Raw genomic sequence first — 27266 nt, forward strand, 5'->3', positions numbered from 1 at the left:
CTTGATAGACTGGGGGCCATTAAGAAAGGCTTCATGGAGATGATATTTAATGTGGATTTTAAAGGAAGTATGGGATTTCAACTATAGAAGAAGCACCTTGAGGGCAAGGACTTTGTTCCTCCTTCAGTGCCCAGTAAGTACTTAATAAAAGTTGATTGAATTGAACTAAACAGAACTGAATTGAATTGAACAGGTGTAGAAGGAGGGCCCTTCCTGGCACAGAGAACTTGAAGAGAGGTACAGAGGAAGGGAAATTGTGAGACACCATTTGGGCAAGTGGTTCAGATTCATTGGATCATGGAGCAAAAAGTGCTGGAAAGTTTGGGTGAATCCAGATTGTGGCTCCCATCCAGGCTACAGAGTGCGAATTTTATTTTCACTTGGCCACAAGTAATCATTAAAAGATTTGGAGGATTCCACACTGAGTTTATTATCTGTCCTTCTTCTAATTTCACTATTTCAATTAGTAATACAACTATTCACCAAATCTCCAGCACTTGAAACCTAGGTGTCATCTTTGACTCTGTCTTCCTCTTGATCTCTCAAATCCAATCAATTCCAAATTTTGCCAGCTCTCTACCTACAAAATAGCACTAGAATCCATCTGCTACAGCCCTAAAATAGGTGCATTTCCACCTTGCTGGTGCATTGTACTAGCCTCCTACCAGGCCTTTTCCCCTCCACTATCTTCTTCCTGGAGTTCTCACCTCCTGCTACTACCAAGGCTTCTCTTTCTCATGGATCTGATCACTCCTCTGCTGGATTCTCTTCAATAGTTTTCTTTTGCCTGCTGAGTAGTTTCTAGTCTTTTTAACCTGACATTTAATACCCTTTTTTTTTTTTTGTGGGGCAATGAGGGTTAAGTGACTTGCCCAGGGTCACACAGCTAGTAAGTGTCAACTGTCTGAGGCTGGATTTGAACTCAGGTCCTCCTGAATCCAGGGCTGGTGCTTTATCCACTGTACCACCTAGCTGCCCCAACATTTAATACTCTTAATAAGCTCACACCTGAATCATAGCTTCTCAGCCCAAGGTTTGGCAAGAGATAGTACTCCTCTTCTATTGAGGAGTTAGGAACAAAGGACAGTGTAGATTTGGATTGGCTAATTATAGGGTCAAGACTAGGAAGGAAAGGAAAGGAAGTAAGAGTAGGAGTGCTGAGTACTAAGAAAGTACTGATACCACTTCCCTTCAGGTACTCTGTGCTCCCACCAAACTCGATTACTTACCATCCCTTAAACCCAGTCCCATGCCTGGCTGTCTTTGCAGCTTCCCTCATGTGGATTCTTATGCCTAGAATGTGTTCTCTTTTCTCCTCTACCTCCTACTGTTGAACTCCTATACATTCTTTTTTTTTTTTTGTAAGACAATTGGGGTTAAGTGACTTGCCCAGGGTCACATAGCTAGTAAGTGTCAAGTGTCTGGGGCAGAATTTGAACTCAGGACCTCCTGAATCCAGGACCAGTGCTTTATCCACTGTGCTACCTAGCTGCCTGAACTCCTATACATTCTTTACAAGCTCCCTCCTCAAAGAAGGCTTCCTTGATCCTTCCAGTCAATAATGATTTTTTTTTCCCTTTGTATTCTAGAGTGAAGCTTCTTAAACTGTGGGTCTAGTATGGAGTTGTATAACTGAATGTGGGGATCGAGAAAACTGGCAGTAAATGTTTGATTTGTATGCCCATTTTATATAAATATATACTCAAGATCGCATAAAAATTCCTCAGGCAAAAAGGAATAGCAAGTAGAAAAAGTTTAAGAAGCCCTGTACTTTGTTTTGCACCTCTCTTATACATACAACATCATAGTTTATACTATCCTTATTTTTTGTGTATATCACTTTGTGTCATATGAGTGTGGGAGCTACAAGGGACCCTCAAAGTCCAGTCCAATTTCCTAAGGTGAGAAAACTGAAGTCTATGAAGGGGTTTTTTTCCCCTTAAATTTAAGAAATTGCAGTAAACCAAGCTGGTTACACTGTTCAACTGGGACTTTGCTAATAAAAAGCTCCATAGAGACTAGCCCCCTGGATTCATTCATACAGCCTTATACTCTGAAAAAATACACACTCAGCTCTTGATTATCCACCTTAATGAAGCAGAGAGTGGTGCAGAGAACCTTAAACATCAAATAACTTTCAAATCTTTTATGCTTGGCTTTCGATTACACAGAATATACTCCATAATCATAAAATGATTTTGCAGAAGATTTACTCTCTCATTTACACTTTACTTAAAACATTATTAAAATAAGTTTAGAGTGTCTGAGCATGCACTGACTGAATGGTAGGCAGAAACTGGCATAGTATGAAAAATTAGCTGTGACTAATCCAAAAAGTAGAGAAATCAAGGTTGAAACTGAAAGGAATTACAGAATATTTTCAAAAGAAATGCTGTTTTATCACAAGTATAGTGAGTACTAAAAAATATCCTAAGATATGCTGAAAGTGGTTATTTATAAGCAAAATATGACTCTGTTGACGAAAACCTCCAATTCACAGTTAACTAGGATCAAAGACTGCTAGTGTACTAATATCCGAAGATGGCATGGGGGGGAGGAGAGTAAAAGAACAGTTAGCAAATTAATTGACTGTATTTCTGTTTAGTCTTCTGCTGCCAAGACTATTTGCTTTGAAAGGGCTTCTATTTATTATAACCCTCACTAAAATAAAGTGTATTTTGGATTTCAAAATTGTCTTCAAATTTTACAAGCCTTTCATTTCTTTAAATATTCATGTTGGTGAATGGATTTGTGATCTCATTGATTTGAGAGCTCCCTCCAGCCAGGCAGATCCCAATCCTTCCCTGCCTACCCATCCAGAGCATTTCTTTCCTGTTTTGTCCCATAAGTTCACCACAGGAATGAGCCAAAGAAGTCTTTGTTATGGGCCTATTTTTCCTCAAATAAGGGAAGGCTATTCTCTTGCCACACATTTGGAGGAATGAGGTATGTGGGGTGGAGGAGGGATCTCTCAGAGTTACAATTACCAAAGATAGAGGCATATAACTGGATCTCCAGAGGGGCACATTCTGTCTCTGACTGATTCAGTGTAGGCATCTGGGTCTTAGGTGAGATGAAATTAGAGCAAGAAAAGGAAGGGAATAGATGATTATACAAGAGGATCACTCATCACCTACCACCCAGATCATGCCAGATCCTTGCCAGTCTTCCCAGCTTGATGCACATGGGTGGTCCCAGACAACAGGAAGTTCAACTTATTGGTAGAGGGAGGAAAAGTGCCTTGGTTGATCTACCTTTGATGTTACAGGTAGAGGAGCATTAATGAGTCAAATTGCACGGCAAATGCAAAATTTTAACATGTGAAATTTCTGGCAGATTGCAATCAAGGGGTGCTACATAAGATGTAGGTAGCTATGGAAGTGACAACCTATAACAAGAAAATCAAGACCTAAAAAATCAGAAATTTTTTTGGACCACAACTTGTGTCAATAGGAGGATTAGTTGAAGGAAATAGGAATGTTTAACTTGGAAAAGAGGAGAACAAGGGAAATATGATAGTTGTCATCAAATACTTGAAGGATAGTTATGTGAATGAGGAATGGCTCTTATTTTCCTTGGATCCAAAGACCACCACTGAATGAGTAAAAGGAAGGCAGATTCTTGCTAAATAAAAGGAAAAATAATTAACTATTAAAATGGTCCAAAATGTCACTCTCTGTGACATTGCTTCATAAGTTAGAAAATTCCCTAACACTTTAGGATTTCAAGTAGAAGCTGAATTTGTTAGGTTGTTATCAAAGGTATTCACCCATCAAGTGAATTTACCCTTCAAGTTAGTTAAACTTCTGAGGTCCTTCACAATCTCAACTTTAATGATTCTCTGTATTAGGTGTCATTGTCAATTAAAGATCAACTAGATAGGAAACTAAAATATTTCTGAAATTATGTGACTAGGAAAATCCAACTCAAATTTTGTTGGATGCCTCCTAGAGTACTGATGGAAAAGTATGGAGGAGAGCCACACAGGATATTCATGGATGAGTTATAATCTGTAGCACTGGTAAAAACACTTAGATTAGAGAAGTAGCATGGCACAGGGTGCTAAACTTTGAGTCAGAAAGACCTGCATTCAGATCCTGCCACGAACACTTTCTAGCTTTGTGACCTTGACCAAATCATTTAACATTTCTAAACTTCAGTTTCCTCATCTACAAAATATAGGGAGAGTTAATTGGGTGGCTCACCGCAATATTGGGGTCCCAGAAATAATGAGGGACCTCTAGGTCCAAAGCTCCCTCCCCTCTGAACTGCCTTTTTATATATTTCTCCTGGGACAATAAGAAAGGAGCCTCATAGCCTCTTTTCCACAAACAAATCAGGTTTTATTAATAGGAATAAAATAAACAGCAAAGGTGAAATTAATAAAATCAAAGACAAGGGAACAGGGAAAAAGAAATATGGATAATCCCCCTAACTCTAACCTAAGTCTATACAATCCCCAAACTTGCTTCCAGTTCAGCTAATTCAAAAGAGCAGGGCTTGTGTGTTAACTCACCACCTGCGGTCTGTAGCTTCAATGGGAAACAGCTTTGCAGGAAGGCCCACAGGACAAAACTGCTAAGAAAGAACCTCTTTCTGCCCACTCCTGCAGCTTACACCACCTGAAGGAAAGTGACTCCAGAAAGAGAGTGAGCTCCCCTCAGCGAGTGTTTACTCTCCCTCCCCCCAAAGGGGAGGTCCTTCAAACTGCCTGTGGAGAGTGATTTCTCCTGCTGACATCAGCAGCATATGTCACTCAGGACAGGTGTGGCCCATCCCAATCAGTCTGCCAGATTCCATTATTTTTACCACAGGGGGTTGAACCAGGTGAACTCTAAAGAACCTTTTGACCATAAACCTATAATCCTATGATCAGTAATGTCACAGAGATATTGAAATATAAATTTTAAAAAAGTCATTTAATTTGCAAAATCTGATTGGTATCTACTTTTTCAAGAACAATCTATAAGAGAAAGGAAGAAAGGAGGCTCATGGAAGCAATTTTTTAAATGCACAGAAAAAGGTCAGAAAGAATCACAAACAAAACAACTTTGAAAATGACATGCTGATTGTATATGTATAAAGAAAAACAAGCTGTACATAATAGAGATCTACAGTTTCATATACAATCCTTGTTTCCTCTTCTACTCTATCTCTGGAAATGCCCATTTTATTTGGTGTTTCCAAAATTCTGAATAAAAGAAATTAAAAATAAAATAAAAATACTGGGGGAAAAAACAAACAACAAACAAACAAACAAATAAATATTTCTGGGGAGAAAGTATGAGAGACACAGACAGTCAAACACAGATGGGCTAGATGTTGTGTCCCTAGAACCCAGCACAGTGGTACTAGCACCGTCCTAAGTGTTTAATAATACAAGCAAACACTAACTACCCTCAAGGAGCTTAACATTCCAATGGGGGAAGACAACAGAATGGGGTGGGGGGAGGGATCCAGAGAGAGGTTCTAGGCACGTTAGGTGAAACATGGCTAACTTACCTAAAATGGTGGTCTCTGAGAGGAATGCGTAAATCTAGAAAGATATGTTTTTGGTCAGGGCATTGGTTCCTTCACAGTGTCAAGGCAGCTGACAAGGAGAAGTCCAGTAAAAGGGCTGGAGACATCAGTGAGGTAATCACAAATTAAGAGTTGGAAGAGACCATAAAAGGGACAAAACCCTTGTATTACAAAATGAAGAAACTGAGGACTAAACAGGTTAAGTGGATTGCCTAAGATCGCATGGTTAATAAACAATGGAACCAATATTTGAATCCTCTGACTCCAAAATCAGCCCTTTTTGCCATGGCAACGTAGAGCCTTTCAAAGTGTCCAACATATCAGCTACAACCTGATTGCTCACTTTGCTGTCACTTTCTTTTAGACTTAGCACAAAAGGCAGATGGTCCTTTTGGTTTTTAATAGTCAATTGATTTTTTTTTTTTTTAGTGAGGCGATTGGGGTTAAGTGACTTGCCCAGGGTCACACAGCTAGTAAGTGTTAAGTGTCTGAGGCCAGATTTGAACTCAGGTCATCCTGACTCCAGGGCCGGTGCTCTATCCACTGCGCCACCTACCTGCCCCTAGTCAATTGATTTTTACTTACTGACCCCTAAGTAAAGGCCAAGAGGCACCATGGTAGAAACCTGGCACTGGAACCAGGAAGATCTGGGTTCAAGACCTGTCTCTGACCCATAGTAGCACCATGACCAAGGACAAGTCATTTAACCTATCTGTGCCCCAAGCAACTCTCTAAGATTATGAATTGCATAGATATCAGTCTGAATCCTGGTAAGAGTTCTCCAAATCAAGGCCCCAACACTATCACATGACTCTTACCTCCAAGGAAGTCCTGTTCTCCTGCCTCATGGGGGCACAGTAGACACTCCAAGGCTCTGCCAGTGGAGCACAAGGTTCTACCAAATTGGAAAGGCATCATGGAAGTCCAATAGTGGTTGTAGACTATATCAGCTGTCAGAGGACCACCCAAGCTAAGTATGGAATAGTTCATGGAGAGGAGTCAGGTCACTAAGTAATGAATTATTTTGTCATTACGACTCATGAATATTACTGCTTCCACAAATAACAATAAGACCTTATATTTGACATTTCATGCTTTTTAAAGTGTTTTCAGATCCATTATCTCCCTTGATATCAGGCACTGTTATGGAGAATACAAAAGAGAAGGAAGACTAGTATCTGGAATTTGTAGAAAGAGCAGATACACACTTCAAGATGGCTTAAGGATGGTAATGGAACAACATATAAACAAGTCTAAATTAATGTAGAAGAAAATTAAGTACAAAGTGCAGAGAGGGCACACAGCAACATAGTTGTCAGATGGTGTTAATGAGGTATGGCTAATCACAGGTGTGCTTACTCCACACCTTAAGGCTGAGGCTAAGTGAAGCTTCCTGAAAATGGGACACCTCGGAAGGAACAAAAAGAATACATCTTACTCTTAACTCATTTTGACTTACCATCATGAAAAATGACTCCCAAAGATGAACCCTTTTGGCAAGTGGCAAGAATGAGAGCTGCTTCCTCCGTGAACAGCTCTCCAGACTGGGGGATCTCTTGACTATTGAACAAAGCTTTGCAAAGAGGAACTGGGTTTATAAATAATGCATTTCCTTTGTCTTGCAGGAATTCTGGAGGCAGAGGTACAATCAGATCAGCTGTGAACAGCTTACATAGCAAATCTAATAGGTTTGTAAATTAGATTTTGTGTTCATTTGTTTTTGCTGTAAGGCAGCTATTAATCTGCTTCTCTTCTTTGCTGGCTGGTGCCCTTCTTACTTAGTGAACAGATCTGTTTTGTTTCATTTCTGTTTTCCATTTCCCTAATCACTTTTGGGGGGGACGGTGGGGGAGGGGAGAACTGTCAATGTAAGATCACTTACAAATGACCCAAGGTCTGCATATTCCAAAGATATGGTAAATATGGGGAGGCAGCGGTTACATTGAGAAGATAAAAATCAGAATCGTATTAGACAACTTTGGATATCCTGGATCAAAACTTAAATTTGCATATTTACTATGAAGATTCCAGTATAGGTCACAATATAAACTTCACCAAAATTCAGCAATTTATTGTCAGGGAAAACACAATCACTTTCTGGTAAGGAGTTCAAAGAGTTCAAGATATTAGCTGAAACTACTTAAAATATTTGGTTATATAGAAAGCGATTAGTCCAAAGGAACATTGATCATTTAATATGTATTGAATATTCCATAGGGCTTTTTCTCACTTGGCCATAGTGGGATATTTGACCATGTTAATAGCTGCATTTGGGTTAGTTCTGAGAAATGTGGGAGATTTCTGAAAAAGTAATTTCTCCTGCAGCATCTTTTAGGGCCACCCAAGATTTATTGCTAGTTTCTTTAAAAAAAAACACTTCAATTTACAACTTATAAAGAAAAGATGCTATTGTTTCTGACTTGTTTTAGTCATGTGGCAATTTCAAAGTCACTTATTTTGCTACAATGACCTTGACCAAAGAAGATACTGAGAGAAAAAAGAGCCCTCTGAAACTTTTTGTGTCTGAGGTCATCATGTCAACTCAGAAATTTGAAAAGTTTGGTTCATAGAACTGAAATTATCCAACTATTCATTACAAAATAGCCCCTCATAGTACCTTCCTAATGATTCTGACAAACCAGGCTTCTAAAGTATTTAGGAAGTTGGGGTGATGAAGAGAAGGCTGTCTTGCCATTTATATACTATACAGCTGGTATCACTGTTTCAGGAGGAGGCTCTTTGTCATTACTGTCAGGTTTTTCTTTTTCTTTTTCCCCAGCTGTCCCAATTTGGGCAAGTCAAATTTTTTGTGAGCACAATGAGGCAGGAATAATGAAATCAACACTGGACAAAGAGGGAGGAAACCTGATTTCTAATGCTACCTCTGCGATCTTAGACACTCTACTGCTCTAGAGATCTGAAAGCTCTCTTCATTTATTCAAGAGGCTATTTTCCAACTTTCTTGTATATATACAAGACGTAATGTATCAACATGCTCCATCCCTGTCACAAACTTCTTGTATAATTTCCTAAAATTATTAACAGCCATAAATTCCATAAGAGCAAGTATTATCTTACTTATTAATTTTTGCCTTTGCATCCCCAACACCCAACACAGTGCAAATCCCACAGTAGTACTTAATAAATGATAATTGATTGATTGAAGAAGGTGGCACAACAGTCTGATGTTGTGGTACAGATGTTGAGTTGTTCTGTGGGAAATTGAAACTTCTTGGGAAGGAAGACTGTTCCCCAAGGCTGAATTGGTCCAGAACTATGATTTCATTGATGTGAGGAACTGTCCATTGCAAACTCCTTCTCTAGATGTGGATCTGCAATCTACCTGTGTCTTCAACTCTTCAGGCAGGACCTGAATCCAGGATTTCCTGAAGCCAAGACTGGTCCTCTATCTTCATGCTATGTTGCTCCTCCACACCCCAAAAAACCCTGCAGCAGATCTTAAAAGCACACAATTTCATTAATATTGACAACTGAACATTGCCAATGGACAGATTTACTTCATATTTAAGAAAGATGAAGTGGGAGTAGAAATAAATTGGGTACCAAGTGAAGTATCTTGGAGCCAACATTCCTCTTTCCAGATTTTACCCCCAAAAGTGGGAAAAATGCCCTCTTGCCAGGAGGGTCTCAGTTGGCTGCATAGAACTCCAGTGGAAGTCAGTTACCAACAGACCAAACACAGGTAGAATTTTAATAGCCATTCTAGCAAAGCCTGCCATTCTTATTACTTTTCACTTACAGCAAGGTCATTGTGCCATGGTAGCATAGCAACCAAATTTGGAGACACAGACCTGGGTTCTAAAATGTGTCATCACGCAAGGATACAGCCCAGACATACCTACATCCTAAAGAAGATCCCCTCCATCAGAGTTCTTAACTTTTTTATCATGGACTCTTTGGCAGTCTAGTGAAACCAACAGACCCCTTCGAGTTCAGAGATCCCCTAAAATCTGTCTACAGATGAGGGGGGTGGCATGTACCCTAAGCTGATTAAGAACCCCTGCCTTAAGACCTCTTATGTGCCACAGCACCAGTTTCTAAGCACGCATTTATCCACCAATCAAACCAAACAATAGCAAAAACATGTCCATTCCTTTTGTGCCCTGGATAGAATAGAGTGTAGGTATCCTTCCTGGCCAGTCAACCCAAAAAATCCCCTGTGTATATATATGTCAGGCATTTTCTAAGGCATAGAGGCATTAGGACTATTCACACATATCCTGATACCTGATGATAATGTCAGACATTCTCTTTGGAGGCTAGCTTATCATGATAAAATATTGAAATGCTGTCATCTTTTATGCCACTTGATGTAAGCTGCACTGAAACATGGATATTAGACCTATGATCTCATGGTATTTTTAGTACCCTAGGCCTACTGCCAAATAATGGGGTCCTGCCCATTTGTCATGGGTGCTCTTGTCAATGGTGCACATAGGGTACTCCTGTAGTCCTCCCAGGACATTTCCAAAAGAGGAGATGCAGATTCTTAACATAACTCTCCACATCACCCTTGGGAGAGCTATATGAATACGAAGACAAGACAAGGAGCAGGGGCCATTGAGGAGGGAAGAGGTAAAAGCTGGCCAACAAAAACACAAAAGTAAATTTCTATTCAGCCCATCTGCAGAAAGCCAAGGAAAAGAACAGGGTTTAAACCTTGTGAAAAAAAGAAGAAAAAAAGAATTTCATGTTTTTGAACTTGGCTTGAAGACTCAGAGCAAAGAGCTCTTTGATTTGGACTCTTGAAAGGCCAAGAATTTGGCTTCTCAAATCTGCTTAAAATTCTATCTATCCTTTTCCCCCCAGACAAAGGAACAGTTCTCTCCTCCTGTGACCCAGATGCTCTCTACGTGCATCCTACAGTATCTAGGTTGAATAGTATATCCTTTGTATAAATATAACTATAACCTAGTTTCTCAGAAACCCACTGGCATAGATCACAAGCCTATGAAGTTAAGAGAGTACGGTAATATCTGACGTTTGAGGAAGAAGGGGCGAAAAGAAGCATTTGAAGTCCACATAACTGTGTATCACCCTATGGAAACAATTGACCCGTTGTTGCCCCAAGGCCTCAAATCTATTACCTTTGACTATAATTCCAAAGCAATAGAAGCTTTCATGTACATTTTGATTGTCATTTGGTGTTTTTTTAAACCATCCCATCTAGAGAAGAGTCAACATCGTATGGTGGAAAGAGTGTTAGATTTGATGTAAAAAGAACTGGGTTCGAATGTGAGACTCTGCCACTTATTATCTGTAAGACCTTGGGTAAATTGTGTCTCCTCTCTTCCTCAATTTTCTCCTCTACAAAATGAGAGGGTTGGACTAAATTATCTCTTCCAGCTCTAAATATATAACACTGCATTCCATTAGGAATTAAAGTATCTGGCTTGTGTATTTTTCTTTCTTGAATTTGAACCACAGAGGCACCCAGCTCCACTAAGTAACTGCCAAGTTTCACTGAGGGTAAGGGAGTCAGGTGTGAGGGGGACTTCTCTGTGGCCAACACATGGCTTACCAGTGGAGAGGGCAGCTTTACCAGCACAGAATGTGCTTGGTTTATACCTGAGGGAAAGCAAGAGGGAGTTGGGGGCAGGGGAGATAATGTATGCATTGTAAGAGACCCATAGGTTTCCATCCCTCTAGGTAATCACTGCAATTTTGCTTTTCTGAAGTTTACATTCATGCCAGAGCAAAAACAAAACTATTAGAGATGTCATCAGCATGCTAACAGATCCTCTCTCTCTCTCTCTCTCTCTCTCTCTCTCTCTCTCTCTCTCTCTCTCTCTCTCTCTCTCTCTCTCTTTCTCTCTCTCTCTCTCTGGTTCGTGATGTGTGTGTGTGTGTGTGTGTGTGTGTGTGTGTGTGTTTTCCTCCCTAGAGTCGAAGTTGTAATAAATGGCTCTTCATCCCCAGCTGTTGTTGACAGAAGTAATGAAAGTGCAAAGCACAACATTAAGCCAGCCCCATCCACATGGAGGCACAACCAGACCCTGTCTTTGAAGATCAGGTATTGGTAATTACCTATAGGACAAGAGACAGATTTGGTCCTCTTCAGCACAAGCTGGCAAATTGCCTCTCTTTATCATCGAAAGAAGTCAAGATAGAAATAAAATGTTTACCTCCTGCTGAGGCAGGCTTCATCTGTAAGTGATCAGTCAGAAATATAAATCTCGGAATAGACTAGCGACCCAGCATCTGTATGGCACCAGAGTAGAACTGGGAGGCAAAAGAGGAGAGTGAACTGTGAGAAGAGTCCAGAGTTCCAAAGAAGTGAGTCATGGGGGAAAAACATAAGAGGGATAAGGAGAAAGGGTGTCCACTTAGCTTGTCCACTCTAGGTAAGAGCAGCAGGCAGGAATGACCCTCAGGTCAGGCCATGCAAGGAACTTCTGCCACTCTGATCATGTGGTCAGCCTTCTGCCTTCTTGAATATGTCCACACTGCCCTTGTGCTAAATTTCTGGTGTATAATGATTTCATAGTTTTTAAGAAACCAAGGGGAAAAAATAGAAAACAAGGAGATTTACCAGATTTGGGACTGAGGTGTGAATCACAACTGTAGAAAATCTGCCTGTGGTTTAAACAAATGTCTTTATAAAGTCTGGCCAGGAAAAGTCTCCATCTTAAACTCATCCAAGTCCATCTCTGGATTACTCTGGATTTTGCCATCCTCACCCATAGAGGAAGTAGGCATTGCCTCTGTGATGTGTATAGAGGATCACAGGAGAAGCCCTGTACCTGCCCCTAAGTTCTCAGTAAGAATCACAGGCTCTCCCCATATCCTCCCTCTCCTACTGGCTGTTGCCTGAAATTCCACCCTATACAGCTGGAGGTAACTAGAGAATGCAGAGGATAGAATGCTGAATTGGAGTCAAGAAGCCCTGAGTTCAAATCTGGTCTCAAGGTGGCATCTGTGTGACCCTGGGTAAGTCACTTAACAATTTCCTCATATGTAAAATGGGAATAATAATAATAGCACCTAACTTTGAGGGTTTTGAAAGGACAAAATGAGCTATAAAAAAAGTAAAGTGTTATATCAATGTTAGCTATTATTACTAATATCCTTTAAGATTTTGATACAGATTCCTCCTAGAGAGAGGCTTTATGTCTTTAACAGTCATTTACTTGTTCATAAGAATAAAGAATCTAATTACAGGTTTGCAGAAGGAGAAAGGAGAAAAGTATGAGGACACGAGACAAGGCCTAGCATTATTCAGTTATAAACCCTTTGAGAGCCCTGTCAGTGTAGTATCTACCTTCATATTCCCACTACCTAGCATGGCACCTTGCATGTAATAAGTCCTTAATAATTTATTTAATTGAATCGGCACTAGGAAAACTAGAAGAGAGTAGCAAACATGGAGGCTGGGGACAGTATAAAAAACTTTACCCTGGTCATGATTTTGTCTAGCAAGAGCCCTGGGGTATGGCCACTGAACTAGAGTTGAAATGGAAAATGAGTCTGTAGGAAGGTATAAGGGAAAACTAGCAGTCCTACCATCCATGCCTTGGGTTTCCAGTTTCTAGGATAAAGAGATCTTGGGTAGAAAGAGAAGAGCAAATTCTAGAAATTCGTGATCTCCAGGGGATATGGAGAACTGGAACCGAAGCAGAAATGAGCAGCCAGAAGAATCATCTGAAGAAGTAGATTTCTCTCTCTCCCATCTAGCTTCCCTTTCAACATTTCTTCCTGCAAGGTCCCTGGTTCTGCACTCCCCAGCTATGGCTTCCTGACAGCTGCAGGCCCATATTACTGATCCCTTTAATAAGAGGCGCTGTGTTGTCATTAAGACCAACTGTGAGTGAAATTGTACCTCCTCTTGCCAGCTCAGCCTCATTTGGGTTTCCTCCCTCTAGTTTATTCCCCTTTATCAACTGCCAAAGAAATGTGATCGCTTCACTGAAGGCACAAAGCAGACAAGGTGCTCCAGCTTATGGTCCTGAGATTGGGGTGCGTGAGCCTGAGAAGGCGGTCATACCCTAGGGGGCCATGATGAATTAGTTGTCAAGGAGCTTGGCCCTTCCCATCTCAGGGCTCTTGACTGTGAGCCCAGAGGATCCCTCAGTATGAACAATTTGCCTTCACCCAAGGGGAGGGACAAATCCTTTCAAATCCAGGCAATTAGTCATTGAAATTATTCATAGGAAAAGATTCTTCAACTCATTTGAAATAATGTTTAATAATTGATAGTAATTTCTAGTAATTAATTAGAAATTAATTCACTCATGAAAGACTTTATTTGTGGGCTTTCTGGGGGGTTCTCATTGCTTTTAAATACTTTGGAGTTGATAATTGCAAGGTTCTTAGCCATTTCCCAAACAAATTAGTGAGTTAGTTGAGTTACATAATCCTTGGTAAGCACCAGTAAATAACAACAATGCTTCCATTTTCCATCAAGGAGTACAAATTATTAAGTGCAAGATTTCTCTGTGTGTTAGAGAAAGCTCTTCTTCATTAATTAGGAAACAGAATCAATGGAAGAGGAGAGAAGGGGTAGTATCCCCTCCATGCTTCCCCTGCCCTACTAAAGATCAGGGTTCCCATTGTCCTGGCCTGCAAGAATCCAGGGTCAACTCAAAGTTTTGTCCCTCTTGGGCATCATTTTTCCTATCTGTGCAGCAGAGATTATAGGATCACCGATTTAGAACTGGAGGGTACCTCACAGGGCATTTAGCCTAAGCCTCCAATTTACAGATGAGAAAACTGAGTCACGTAGAGAGTTATGTGGTTTGCCCAAAATCACAAAACTGGTAAGTTCCTGAGGCAAAATTTCAACCAGAATCCTCTGTCTCCAGGACAAGTGCAGTTGTTGTCTTTCTGCATTCCTAACTCTGCTGCTTCCTAGGGGCATAGAGGCGACCCTGGTTTCTCAAGGACAATGGCAGCAGCACAAGAATTCTGGCAGATCCTACCAAGCTGGCAAGGCATCCAGCTTGGGCCTAGTGATAGAATGTGCATCTGTCATCAAAGGGTCAGGCCAGCTAGGTTTGGAAAGGCTCATCACCAGAAGCTTGCCTACCAGGGGACAAATTTGCTCAACCATAGTAATTCATGAACTCCTCTACCAAGGCATAAAGCGATTACAGCCTTCAATCGTGGAGAAAGTATCTCTATCAACACATTCATAGATTCTTGAGAAATTAAAATTTAAAAATGGATAATAATAAAGTTTAAAAATCTGACTGATAATGTTGATTAGTTGTCCATATCCACAAGGTGCTTAGAGATCATATAAGGGAATGAGCTCTGTAACAGTGAAATCTCTCATTTTTTGCTTAGTTCATTTGTTTCAAAGGTTATTCAGCTTCTCCTGAGTTAACAACCAGAGCTAGCATTTATATACTACCTGATATGTTCCAGGCACTTTGCTAAAAACATTATTTCATTTGATCCTACAACAACCCCGGGAAATAGGTGCTACTATTACTCCCTTTTAACATATGAGAAAACTGAGCCAAAATTAAGTTAAGTGACTTTCATATGGCTAAGAAGTGTCGGAAACAGGATTTGAACTCAGTTCTTAAGGACTCCAGGCTCTATTTACTATGCCACCTAGCTGCTCATATATGAACTTAGGTTATTTGATATAGCCATCTCTAATACAAACAATTCCTCTCTGCTCATACTCTATTATATTTTAATAGTCTTTCCTGGATCTTTCAAGGTTAAGTCTTAAAAATATGACCTCACGGGGGCAGCTAGGTGGCACCATGGATAAAGCACCAGCCCTGGATGCAGGAGTACCTGAGCTCAAATCCGGCCTCAGACACTTGACACTTACTAGCTGTGTGACCCTGGACAAGTCATTTAACCCTCATTGCCCTGCAAAAAAAAATAACATTTAAAAAAAAATGACCTCACTATCCTAAGAGAAACCAACCAGGTAGAAGGTTCAATCTTTTTTCCCAAAAGCTGAGTTATATTACTTTCTAGCCAGACTGACATACATTCTGTTTCCAAACTCTGCATGATATCTCCCACCCCCAAACCTTTGCACAACATATCCCCTATGCATAAAATGTGTTTCTTCCTCAATTATACTTCTTAAAATTCTAAGCTTCCTTCAAAGTTCAACTTGGGTGCCACCTCCAACAGAAAGCCTTCCCTTATCCTCTTAATTACTGGTGTTTTCTCCATCCTCAAATTATCTTGTACATGTTGTATCCCCCTATTAAATTTAATCTTGAGGGAAACCACCATTTTTTCATTGTCTTTCTATCCCTAGCACCTACCACATTGCCTTGTATAGAGTAGATACCTATAAAATGGTTTGTGAATGGAATAGAATTGAAGACAACAGCAAACCTAATTATCAGTCATTGGATCATTTGTTGAACCTCATGGACTTCATATCTGGAAGAGATCTAGAGATCATCTAATCCTGCCCCTTCATTTTATAGCTGCCTAAAAAGAAAGTAAGAGAACTGCTCTGAACAATTAAAAGAATATTTAGCCTTTCTTGACCACGAACCAAAGTGTATTTATTCCTAAATTTGGCTGAAACATTGGAGAAGAGAGAGAAGCATAAAGCCACCTCTGAAAGTTGACTGAGCAGTTTCCTTTGATGGCAAATCCTTGGAATTTTCCAAAAGTACAGGATGCTTCCACAGGCCACTGAGCAAGTTGACCAGTTGCCATCTGAGATAGATACAAGTGTTAGCAGCACACTCTTTCCTCCCCAACCCAGAAAGCTGTCCAGTCAATGTTCCCCTCCAATTTGTCACAGAAAGGAATGGGATAAAATTAAAGATACATGCTAATTAGAAGCTAAGGAAGATTTGAACTCTGACTTCTAGTCCTATAATCAGGACCCTATCCAGTGTCACTACTTCTCAAAGATGCCCTAGTCTGGGATGACTCAAGGATCTGCCATCTTTTTTTAAGAGTGGTGTGCCAAGGTTCCAACCCAATCAATTCTGGTTGATAGAGGGACACACTGACTTGGCAGCTTCCTCTCCAGATTGCAGAAGGAAATGTGAGTCACCAACTTTCATGGCAGGTGGCAGCTGTCACATCTGCCATAGGTGTCAGAGTAAGAGCCCAGCTGTGGCAGCCAGCCCACCTGCCAAAGAAAATTGGTCCTTGGGTCATCTTTAGCACACCTGCCATAGGTTGCCAACCTCTGCCCCAAACCCATTAGCCAAGATTATCTCCACAGGGGGGTTGCATGCAGCTGTCTACCTTGTTTGCTGAAAAAATGGCTGATAATCAGACATAGAAAGGGAAGGTGCATCGTGAGGGGAGATGGAGGGGAGGAAGAAAAAATGAAGCCCTGAAAACCCAGTTGGCAAGAGAGCTGCATTAGGACAAGGGAATGAAGGAAGGGGACCCTTTTCTGTCACTGACATATGTGGCTTTGTATTTTCAGAAAGCAAATCTTGAAATTCCTAGATGCCGAAAAAGACATATCAGTGCTCAAGGGGACCCTGAAACCTGGAGACATCATCCACTATATCTTTGACCGAGCTAGCACCATGAATGTGTCACAGAACCTGTATGAACTCCTACCCAGAACCTCCCCTCTGAAAAACAAACACTTCAGGACCTGTGCCATTGTGGGCAACTCCGGGATTCTGCTGAACAGTGGCTGTGGGCAGGAGATCGACACTCACAGCTTTGTTATCAGGTAATCCCCAGACAGGGAGCTCACGGGGGAGGCTGGCCTGGCAGATAGACTGACTCTAGTCAGATGAATAGAAGGAAGAACTGATGGCTTTGGATCTAGCCAGTCAACCTATCAGCAAACATCTATTAGGCATTTATTATGAGCCAGCGTCCCTGCCCTCAGGGAAGTGCCATTCTAATGGGGGAGGCCACACCTATGCAAATACAAGTCAAGTAGAGTTGATGGAAGGATCATGAAATCACAAAATTAGGGTTTAAAGGAAACATAGAGACCATCAAGCCCAACCTCCTCATTTTACAGATGGGAGAACAGAGGCAGTCCTCCAGGGGAATAATACCCTAAAGGGTTTCAAAGCATTGGAATGATATAAAATGCAGTGGACTCTATATTAATTACAACAATTACAGTTTTACCAGAATCTCTGATTTCTTAGGTGTGGGGAGCTCATGATGTGACAATCCCTCTACTAGTGACAATTTAGTTACAACTAATAGTCTTAGAGAGTTACACAGAAACTAAGATGTTAAGTGACTTACCCAGGGTCACACAGGCAGGGGTCTACTCAAAGGCAGATCTTGAACCCAGTTCCTCTTGACTTTTAGGATGGCCCATTTTCTTCTGCATTAGATGATTGGATTTTGGATTTAGAACTAGAATGAGAGTTGGAGGTCAATTAGTTTAATCCCTTCATTTTACAGATGAAGAAACCAAGGCCCAGAGAATATAAGTGAGTAAGCTAAGGTCACACAGTAAGTGGTGGGGCTGAGATTTGAACTCATGTCCTGTATCTTCAAGCTTTAGTGTTTTTTTTCCATACACCATCATACCCCTCAGCTTACCTACTTGGGCATAACTGAGAATAAGGATTTTTGATTCCATCAGGCAGTCAATAAATACTAAGTATCTCCTATGTGTCAGACACTGTACAGTGCATTAAGGATACAAAAAAAGGGAAAAGACCGTTCTTACTTTCAAGGAGCTCACAATCTAGTGGGGGAGACAATGAGCAAAAAAATATGTACAAACAAACTACACACAGGATAAATAAGAAATAATTAAGAGAGAGAAGACACTGGGGGGAAAACATCTATAAATCCAGGTACTGTGCTAAGTGCTTTACAAATATTACCTCATTTGAGGCTCACAACAATCCTTCAAGGAAGGTACTGTTTTTATTCACCTTTACAGTTAAGGAAACTGAGGCAAACAGAGGTTAAGTGACTTGCCTCAGATCACACAGCTAGTAACTGTCTTGAGTACAGATTTGAACTCAGGTCTTTGGACTCCGGGCCCAGCATTCTAGCCATTATGCCACTTAGCTGCCCAGAATTCTAGGCCCTAGAAGTAAGAGAGGTTGGGAAAGGCTTCCTATAGAAGATGGGATTTTAGTTGAGACTTAAAGGAAGCTGGGGAAAACAGTAGGCAGAGATCCCACGTCCTTTCCCCTCAACCCATCTTCCCATATTTCACTAGCACGGGCATTTGAAAACAGTCATCTCACTCAAAATAGAACCTGGTGCCTTAGAGATACTCAGAGGGACAAGTGTCCATGCTATTCCCCAGGCAGAGAAAGGTCATGAAAGTTCTGGATATTTCATTGCACATAGGTCACCACCCATGGAGAATTTGCATGGGGCTACCTCAGATTTCCTAGGCCTAAAGAGCCACCATTCCTGTCTCAGTACTGCCATATTGAGATTTCAATTTAGGGACTTGGAAGGAAAAGAAATCGTCATTCAAGGGTTTGATGAGTTTGTGGAGATACTGAGTCTAGATCATAGAATAGCCTACCTAATTTCCGATGCAATAAAAAAGACCAAGTGTTTATCAAGTTCCCATTATGTGCCAGACATTGTGCTAAGCACTTTACAAATATTGTCTCATTTAATCCTCACAATAACTCCAGGAGGAAAGTGCTATTGTCATCCCTATTTTTACAGAAAGGAGAACTAAGAGAGACAGCATCTTGCCCCGGGGTCACACAACTAGTCTGAGGTTAGATTTGAACTCAAGTCTTCCTGACTCCAGATCCAGGGTTCTAGCGACCTGGCTGCTTACAAGCATTTATTAAGAGCCTGTGCCGGGTACTAGAGAGGTATAAACAAAACTCAAAACAAAGTCACTGAACTCATAGAGCTTGCATTTTATGGCGATTAAAATCAATGTTCTCTTGATCACAATTTGATATATCTTACAGAGCGCCTGGCAGAAAATGGCAGAAAGCTAGGAGAATAAAAGGGGGGATTTAAGATTTCTAATAAATTGAGTTATGTCAATTGCATATAGCTGCCATAGTGATTTTCCTAAAATTTATGTCAATCCCCTGCTCTATAAATTCCACTGGACCCCATATTGCCTGTAGGAGCAAATATAAACTCTTCTCCTTGCCATTTAAAGCCTTTCAGAATGACCCAATCACATCCTACCTTTCTAGACTTCTTTATATTATGCCCTTCTCAGTCCAGACAAATTGACCTTCTTGCTGTTCCTCACATTTCGTCTCCACACCTTGGCCCTGGCTGTCCCTCACTCTTAGAGTACATGCCTTCTCACCCCTCCACCCCACCCTCACCTCTGCTTCTTAGAATCCCTTGTTCTCTTCAAAACTCAGTTCAAAGCATCCCCTTCTACTCAACACCTTTCCTCATCCCCCCAACTCCTGCTTTCCTCCCTCTCAAAATTACCTGATATCCATTTTCCATGGATTTGGACATGTCTGTTTGTACACACATCTCCCCTAGTAGAGAAGTAAGACTATTTTATTTTTGTCATTGCATCTCCAGCACTGGGCACAGTTAATGCACAGAGTAGGAACTTGATAAATGCTTATTGATTAATTGATTGATTGATTTAGCTAAGTTAAAATGGAGGGAAACAGATGGAATAGAAATTAGTGTTGAAATGGCAAGTGAGCCAAGGATGATGTAATAGAAAGAATGCTTATTTGGGAGTCAGAGTTGCCTAAGTTTGAATGCTAGACCCACTATTTACTACTAGTGTGATATTAGACAAGCAGTTGGACACTCTAGGCCTCATTTTCCTCAGCTATAAAAAAAAGGGGACTGAACTAGAAGGCTCCTAAGGTCCCTTCCAGATCTCAAGCTGTGATGCTATCAAAAATAATAGTCATGGGGGCAGCTAGGTGGCATAGTGGATAAAGCACCAGACCTGGATTCAGGAGGACCTGAGTTCAAATTTGGCCTCAGATACTTGACACTTACTAGCTGTGTGACCCTGGATAAGTCACTTAACCCTCATTGCCCTGCCCCCCCCAAAAAAATAATAATAATAGTCATTACTTTCATATGGCATGTTTAGATGTACAAAGTACTGGTAGTATTATCATCCTAGTTTTTCAGCTGAGGAAACTAAGGTTCAGAAAGGAGAAATGACTGACTGGTAATTGGCAGGAGTCAAGCCCATATCTTTGAATACATGTCCCATGTTCCTCGTACTATCCAACACCTCATCCAACATGGCCAGACGTCACAAAGTGCTATCTGGCAATAGCTCCCATGGGATGAGGAGACCACAGTGCGTGTATGGACACCATAGTTCCACTTCACACACACATAATTTCATTTGAATATTTCACAAGTATTAACATTGCATGATGCTCAATAAGGCTTGCACCCAAATTGCAAACCCTGGTCAAGACTAGACCCATTTCCAGGTCACCCATGGTCTCACCATTCTTTATATACATACGTGCATACCAAAGACAGTGTGGTCTAATGATAAGAACCCTGGAAAGAGTCAGTAAACCTAGAGTCTGATGGGAAAAGTGTCACTAACTTTGATCCGTAGAGACTGCACTACATGTAGACACACTCTATTTCTACTTCACACAGTCAAACAAAATTACTTTTGAACATCTATTGATTTTTTTTTTGGTGAGGCAATTGGTGTTAAGTGACTTGCCCAGGGTCACACAGCCGGTGCACTATCCACTGCACCACCTAGCTGCTCCACATCTATTGATTATTAACATTGTACAGAGCTCATATGATGAGAATATACAGAATAGATATACAGGGATTTGAGGATATAGAAGAGAGTTTCTAAACACACTACAATCCAAATATATTCTTAAGGGATAGTGTGTGTGTGTGTGTGTGTGTGTGTGTGTGTGTGTGTGTGTGTGTGTGTGTGTGTAGGTACTTAGAGGGGAAAGGACTCCAGATACCAGAGTACTGCTCAAAGGGAAAGCCATCCTTTTATCTTTAAAGTCCATGCCTAGCAGATGCTCATGGATTTGTGTGTATCCAGGTCTGATTTATATGTGTGTGTGCTCAGAGATTTGTGAGCCTATTATGGAGACATCCTAGGCACTGTAAGAGACAGTCACATGTGAAAACCAAGAATGATAATTGCATGACTTCTGCCCTCAGATTTAAAAAAAGTTAAAACCATCTTCCAACCAGCAGAGTGAGGTCAATAATTTTGCATTGCTTCATTCCCCTCATTCCTTTGTCACCAAAGTGGAGGCATTTAATAGATCAAAATCCCGCAAGAGTAGAGAAACACAAATAAATGTTTGTGACAACAGCTCTTGTTTACTTAGCAATTCATGGTTTACAAAGCAACTCTGTGAGATTGTAAAGAGAGTATTGGTATCTTCATTTCACAGATAAGGAAACTGAGGTTCAGAGGGGTGAAATAGTTTGGCCATAGTCAACACAGTCAACAAGGGTCAGATCCAGAACATTAGCCTCCAAATTTCTAATTGTAAGGCCCCTGATTTTCCTACAGGACTATTGTGCTCCATCCAATTCCAATACAACTGAAGAGTCCTTATTTGGGGGAGCAGAGAGTTGTCAGGGAGAAAGTTCACCTTTGAGATCTTTGATCATCTGTGGCAAGAATGAGACCACCATATAGAAGACCACATGTGGCTCGTTTTCCACCCTCTTGCTATTTATGAAGCATATACTGTGGGCAAAACATTGTGCTATGTATCAATATTATTCCCAATTGGTTTTGTTGGCCTTCCCTTCACCCCATGCCCACCCCATCTTCAACCAATTAGCATTTATTAAGCATCTTCTATGTGAAAGGCACTGTGCTAAGCTCTGAAGATACAAAATAATGCAAAAGACAGTCTCTGCCCTGAAGGAGCTTATAAGCTAATGAGGGAGAGAACATACCAATAAATATACATAAAGCAAGCTATAGACAGGATGAATAGGAAATAATTAACAGAGAAAAGGCACTGGAATTAATAGAGGTTGGGAAAGGCTTCCTGTAGAAGGTAGGATCTTAGCTGGGACTTAAACGAAGCCAGGGAGGTCAGGATATGCAGGATATGGGTCAACTATAATACCTGGGTAGAATAAAAGTAAGAACAAAATCAAGAAATGTCAAAGGGTCTTTCGGATTTCAGGTCCAGTGCTCTATCCATTGTCCTACCTAGCTATTTAAAATATTCAAGAGAAACTGTGTGGCCTAAGGCAGACAAAGTGAGCCTGGCTCTCAGATATAATGGGTATTACCCTGGGCAAGTTATTTAATGTTTTGGTTCTCCCTCTCCCCACCCTTCCTTCCACACCTCTACCCATCTCCCACAGTAACTCTCTAAGACTAAGTTGCAAAACAGGTGCTAACCCACACTAGTAGGGAAAATCCCCTATACTGATGAAATAATAGGTGTAGTCCCATATCATTCATTCATAAGATTTGAGTGTTTTTTAAGTATTCTTATTGATGTATTTTTATTTTTATACCACATGCATCTCCTAGAAATATCCCCCATATTATCCATCCTTATAATAAAAAAATAAGCAAATTTATTGATAAAGCAACTTACCGATGTGTAACATTTCACACCTTGGTTCACTGCCTTTCTACTGAAAGTGAATTTATTCTAATCTCTATCTCCAAGACCCAATATGGATCATTGCATTCGAACCACATTGCATTATCTTTTGGTTTTGTCTTCATTATTAGTGTAGCCATTGTTTATCTCCTGATCATTTCACTGTGCATCAGTTCATGTCTTCTCATATTTCTCTCAGTTCCTCAAATTTGTCTTTCCTTTGGGTACAATTCTAATTCTGTACATTCTTACACTATATTTTATTCTGCCCTTCTCCAATCAGTGCGAAAGGCCTCTATTTCCAGATTGTTGCCAGTACAGAAAGTGAGATTATAATTATTTGGGAATATGTGGGACCTTTCTACCATTGACCTCTTTGGCATACATGCTCAATGGTATCATACCCATGTTCAACAAGTTGATCTCCTCAGGACCACAGAATCTATGTTCATAGGATCATGGATTTTTAACTGAAAGAGGTCTTAGGCAGCATCTAGTTCAACCCCCTTGTTTTATTGGTAAGAATCTGAGACCCAAAGAGGTTGAATGACTTACACAAAATCACTCAACTAGTTAGTTGCAGAAGTGGGCCTAGAACCCAGTTTTCCAGCTCCAGTGTTCTTTCTAGTAGATACCTCCACTATCTATCTTCTGGAATCAATGGAGCTACCTACCACCTCTTCTCCCTCTCCTAACTTCTATTTTCCCTACCCTAAGGGGTAGAAGGAGACAAATTCAAAGCAGTGGTCCTGAAACATCAGGCTCCTTGTAGGTGATGTCCAATCTCTTCCTTTTACTCTTTTCTCCTTCTGCAATTCTGGAGAGCAGAAGTATCCCTAGACTCTAAAGCATGTCCCTTGGATGCTGGGAATATGGACATATTTCCTTCCCAAAAAGTTAAACCATTTCCCCTGCTCAATTTTCAGTTCAGAGAAACATCTATTCATATGAGAGTCAGATCATGCTAGTCACAGTAAAGAGAGGCCAGTGGCTAGTATCAGATGCCTTATATAAGAGATAATTCCTTAATTGTATATATTTGACTGAGTCTGAAAATAAAACCCTTGGAGGTTTGAGAAGGCCAGTGACTCCAAGTAAGCTCAAAGCACAAACTCCTTATAAATTGATGTCACTATTCTTCCTTTTCCTTCTTCAGCTCAATTGAATTCAATTCAACAATTATTAAATGTTTACTTTATGGGGAGCATAGTGGTAGTTCCTAGGTAAATAAAATAAAATAAGGTCCGTACCCTAATAGAACTTACCAAACTAGTAAGGTGTAATGATTGGAATGACACCACTTGCTGGAGAGTTACTGTAGGAAAGCTCCGCCATGAGGAGAAGGCATCTGAGGGCAAGCCATGCGGTCAGGTCCTTGGCATCAGGAAGTGACATTTGCACGTGGGTGCTGTCTATCAAAGCTGCCAGCCAATTAGCTTGGAGTTGTGTGTGCCTGTGTGGGGGGATATTCCCAGTTTCACAGGAGGCATTGGGTCCTTTTTGTTCCTGACCTCGCCATGGTGGGTTGGATGATGGGGTCTCTTAGAAATAGTTAGATTTTTACTTCTCTCTCTGATCCTAATGCTCTTTAATAAATATTTAAACACTTAAATACTCTTGCTAAAGCTCATAATTTATTGGCGACCACTCATTAGATTTTAGATAGTATAGCTAGAATTTTAGCCCCTTACAGAGAGGATATTTGTTGTTTAGTCATTTTCACTCATGTCTGACTCTTCATCACCCTATCTTGGATTTTACTTGGTAAAGATACTAGACCTTCTCCAGCTTGTTTTAGAGATGTGGAAGCTGAGTCAAATGGGGGTATTTGACTTGCTCAGAATCACACAACTAGTAAATATCTAAAGCCAAACTCAAACTCAGGTCTTCCTGACTCCAAGCCCTGAGCTCTGTACACTGCATCATCACCTAGCATCCCCAGTAGGGGGATACGACATATACAAATCAGTAGAAAACAAAAGCAGTCATTGGCATGAGAGAGGTACAAAAAATTGAAATAATAATTAGAAAGCACTTAGCACAGTGCTTGGCACATAGTAGGTCCTATGAAATGTTAACTATTATGTCATCATTGTCATCATCGTCATTATCATCATCATTAGTGCCTTCCCTCTGAGGTCACTTCCCGTTTACAAAGTTTATATCATGTATGTGTATATATATACACACATACATAGACACATATGTATGTATGTATTATGTATGTATGTCTTTCCATTTACTTCCAGTTCTACAGTAGAACAGATCTACAGTACCCAGGGAGGGCAGGTATAAATTTTTTTTTAATTTATCTCAAATGAAATATTTATAAAGCACTTTGCAGGCCCCAAAGCATTATATAAATGCTAGTTATTATTCTTGTTATTGTTATTATTTTAATCTTAGCTTTATATTCCACCTAATACCTAGCTCTGTAGGCACTTAATAAAATATCTATTGAATTGAATTCCATTAAATTAGGCAGTATGGTTTAGTGGAAAGAGTGCCAGGTTTGGAATCAAAAGATCTGGGTTCCAATCTAGACTTTGCCACGTAATATTTTTGTGACCTCAGCCAAGTCATTGAAACCTTCTGGCTCTCAGTTTCCTCATCTGTAAAATTGGGGGGGGGCGGTATAGACAAGATGACCTCTAAAGTCTCCTTCAGCTCTAAAGCTATGCTCCTGTAAACCTATAAATGTAATAGGCCGGGTAGGCATGTGTGTGGAGGGTATTCTAAATCATGAGTAAAAATAAAACCAAAGGGATAAAGGCAAGAAAGTACTATAATATAGATGGGGAACAGCAAGAGGTTGAAGACGGTTTTCTGTTGAATCACACAAAGAGTAGCAGTATAAGAACAGGCAGAGATGGGAGGAAGTGGGAGGCCTTGAATACCAGCCAGAAGGGTTTGAGCTTTACTTGGTAAGCAGCAAGGAGAGAATTGAAGAGTTTTGAGCAAAAAAGTAACATGGTTAAAAATGTGATTAAGGAAAGTGAACAAGGCAGTATTTTGAGAGAAAGGTTGGAAGGCAAGAGTATAAGTGGAAAGAGCCATTAAAAGGCTATTTTGCTGGGGCAGCTAGATGGCACAGTGGATAGAGCACCGGCCCTGGATTCAGGAGGACCTGAGTTCAAATCCAGCCTCAGACACTTAACACTTACTAGCTGTGTGACCCTGGTCAAGTCGCTTAACCCCAATTACCTCACTAAAAAAAAAAAAAAGGCTATTTTGCAATAGTTCAGAGGGATGGTATGAGAGATTGGACTAGGATATGGCCGTGGGAATTGAGAAGAGGAGGAAGACAAGAGACATTTTGACAATAAAATCAACATAATTTGCTAGCTCTGAGTGGATATGAAAAGTAAAAAGTAAACAAATAATGCTAGGATTTCGAATGGTAGTTTGAGTAGGTGTTAGCACCACTGACAAAACTTGTGAAATTTGAATGATAAGAAGATTTAACAGGAAATTAATAAACTCCTTTTGGACCAAGTTAAGTTGGACATGTCAACAGGCCAGCCAGGGGAAAATGCCCTGAAGGCAGTTGATAAATCAAGTCTGGACCTCAGGAGATAAACTAGGGCTGGAAATACAAACCTGGAAGCTAGTTATCTCATCCTTTTGCCATCTTGGGTATGATGAGTGAGAGAATGGTATTACTGTATCCAAAATATCCAAAATATGAAATGAGACCAAAAAAAAAAAATCCCTCTCATTCCATGGCAGTAAGTGACTATCATTTTATCATTCTGAATAACAGAGAATGGCAACGTCCTCACATTCATGGTGTATACCCTTTCTAATTATAATTCTGCTTGAATTATGATAAGCATTAAGCTTTATACAGATACAATCTCTGAGTTATCAGAAATCAAAGTTTCAATGCAGACACAATACACATAATTACTATAGAATTACACATCTCTTTCCAACATAAAGTACTCTATGGACAAATTCCTCCTCATCAAAGGTGAATCCAACCTAGGGTTTACAAATGCTTATACAACCTGTGACCTAGGCCCCCTCATTTCCACCCCCCAGTCTTTTGATTTATATGGACTGGTTTCATTCTTAGAGACAGACCCAAAATAATCACTCTTTTGCTCATATAACCCCACCCAGAATTTAATGTGAGAAATTCTTCAAACATAACTACTATCTAGGGCTCTACCAGATAAGAGGGGAAAAATATCCCCCAACTCCCATACAAGCATTCATGGTAACAATGCATATATCAAGTACAGGACAGACTTTAATACGCCTAATAGAAAATGC

At 40.4% G+C, this 27266-nt stretch overlaps 1 protein-coding gene across 1 annotated transcript in view; it reads left to right on the forward strand.

The window, feature by feature from the left end:
* Positions 1-27266, forward strand: part of ST8SIA2 (ST8 alpha-N-acetyl-neuraminide alpha-2,8-sialyltransferase 2) — a 95517-nt gene that overhangs the window by 44612 nt on the left and 23639 nt on the right. Inside the window, exons 2-4 of the mRNA XM_043986889.1 lie at positions 7146-7208; positions 11426-11554; positions 16916-17173. Of these exons, the coding sequence (XP_043842824.1) occupies positions 7146-7208; positions 11426-11554; positions 16916-17173 (450 nt within the window). The remainder of the gene's footprint in view (positions 1-7145; positions 7209-11425; positions 11555-16915; positions 17174-27266) is intronic.

The sequence above is a fragment of the Dromiciops gliroides genome, chromosome 2 (genome assembly GCF_019393635.1).
Source record: "Dromiciops gliroides isolate mDroGli1 chromosome 2, mDroGli1.pri, whole genome shotgun sequence".
Lineage (NCBI taxonomy): Eukaryota > Metazoa > Chordata > Mammalia > Microbiotheria > Microbiotheriidae > Dromiciops > Dromiciops gliroides.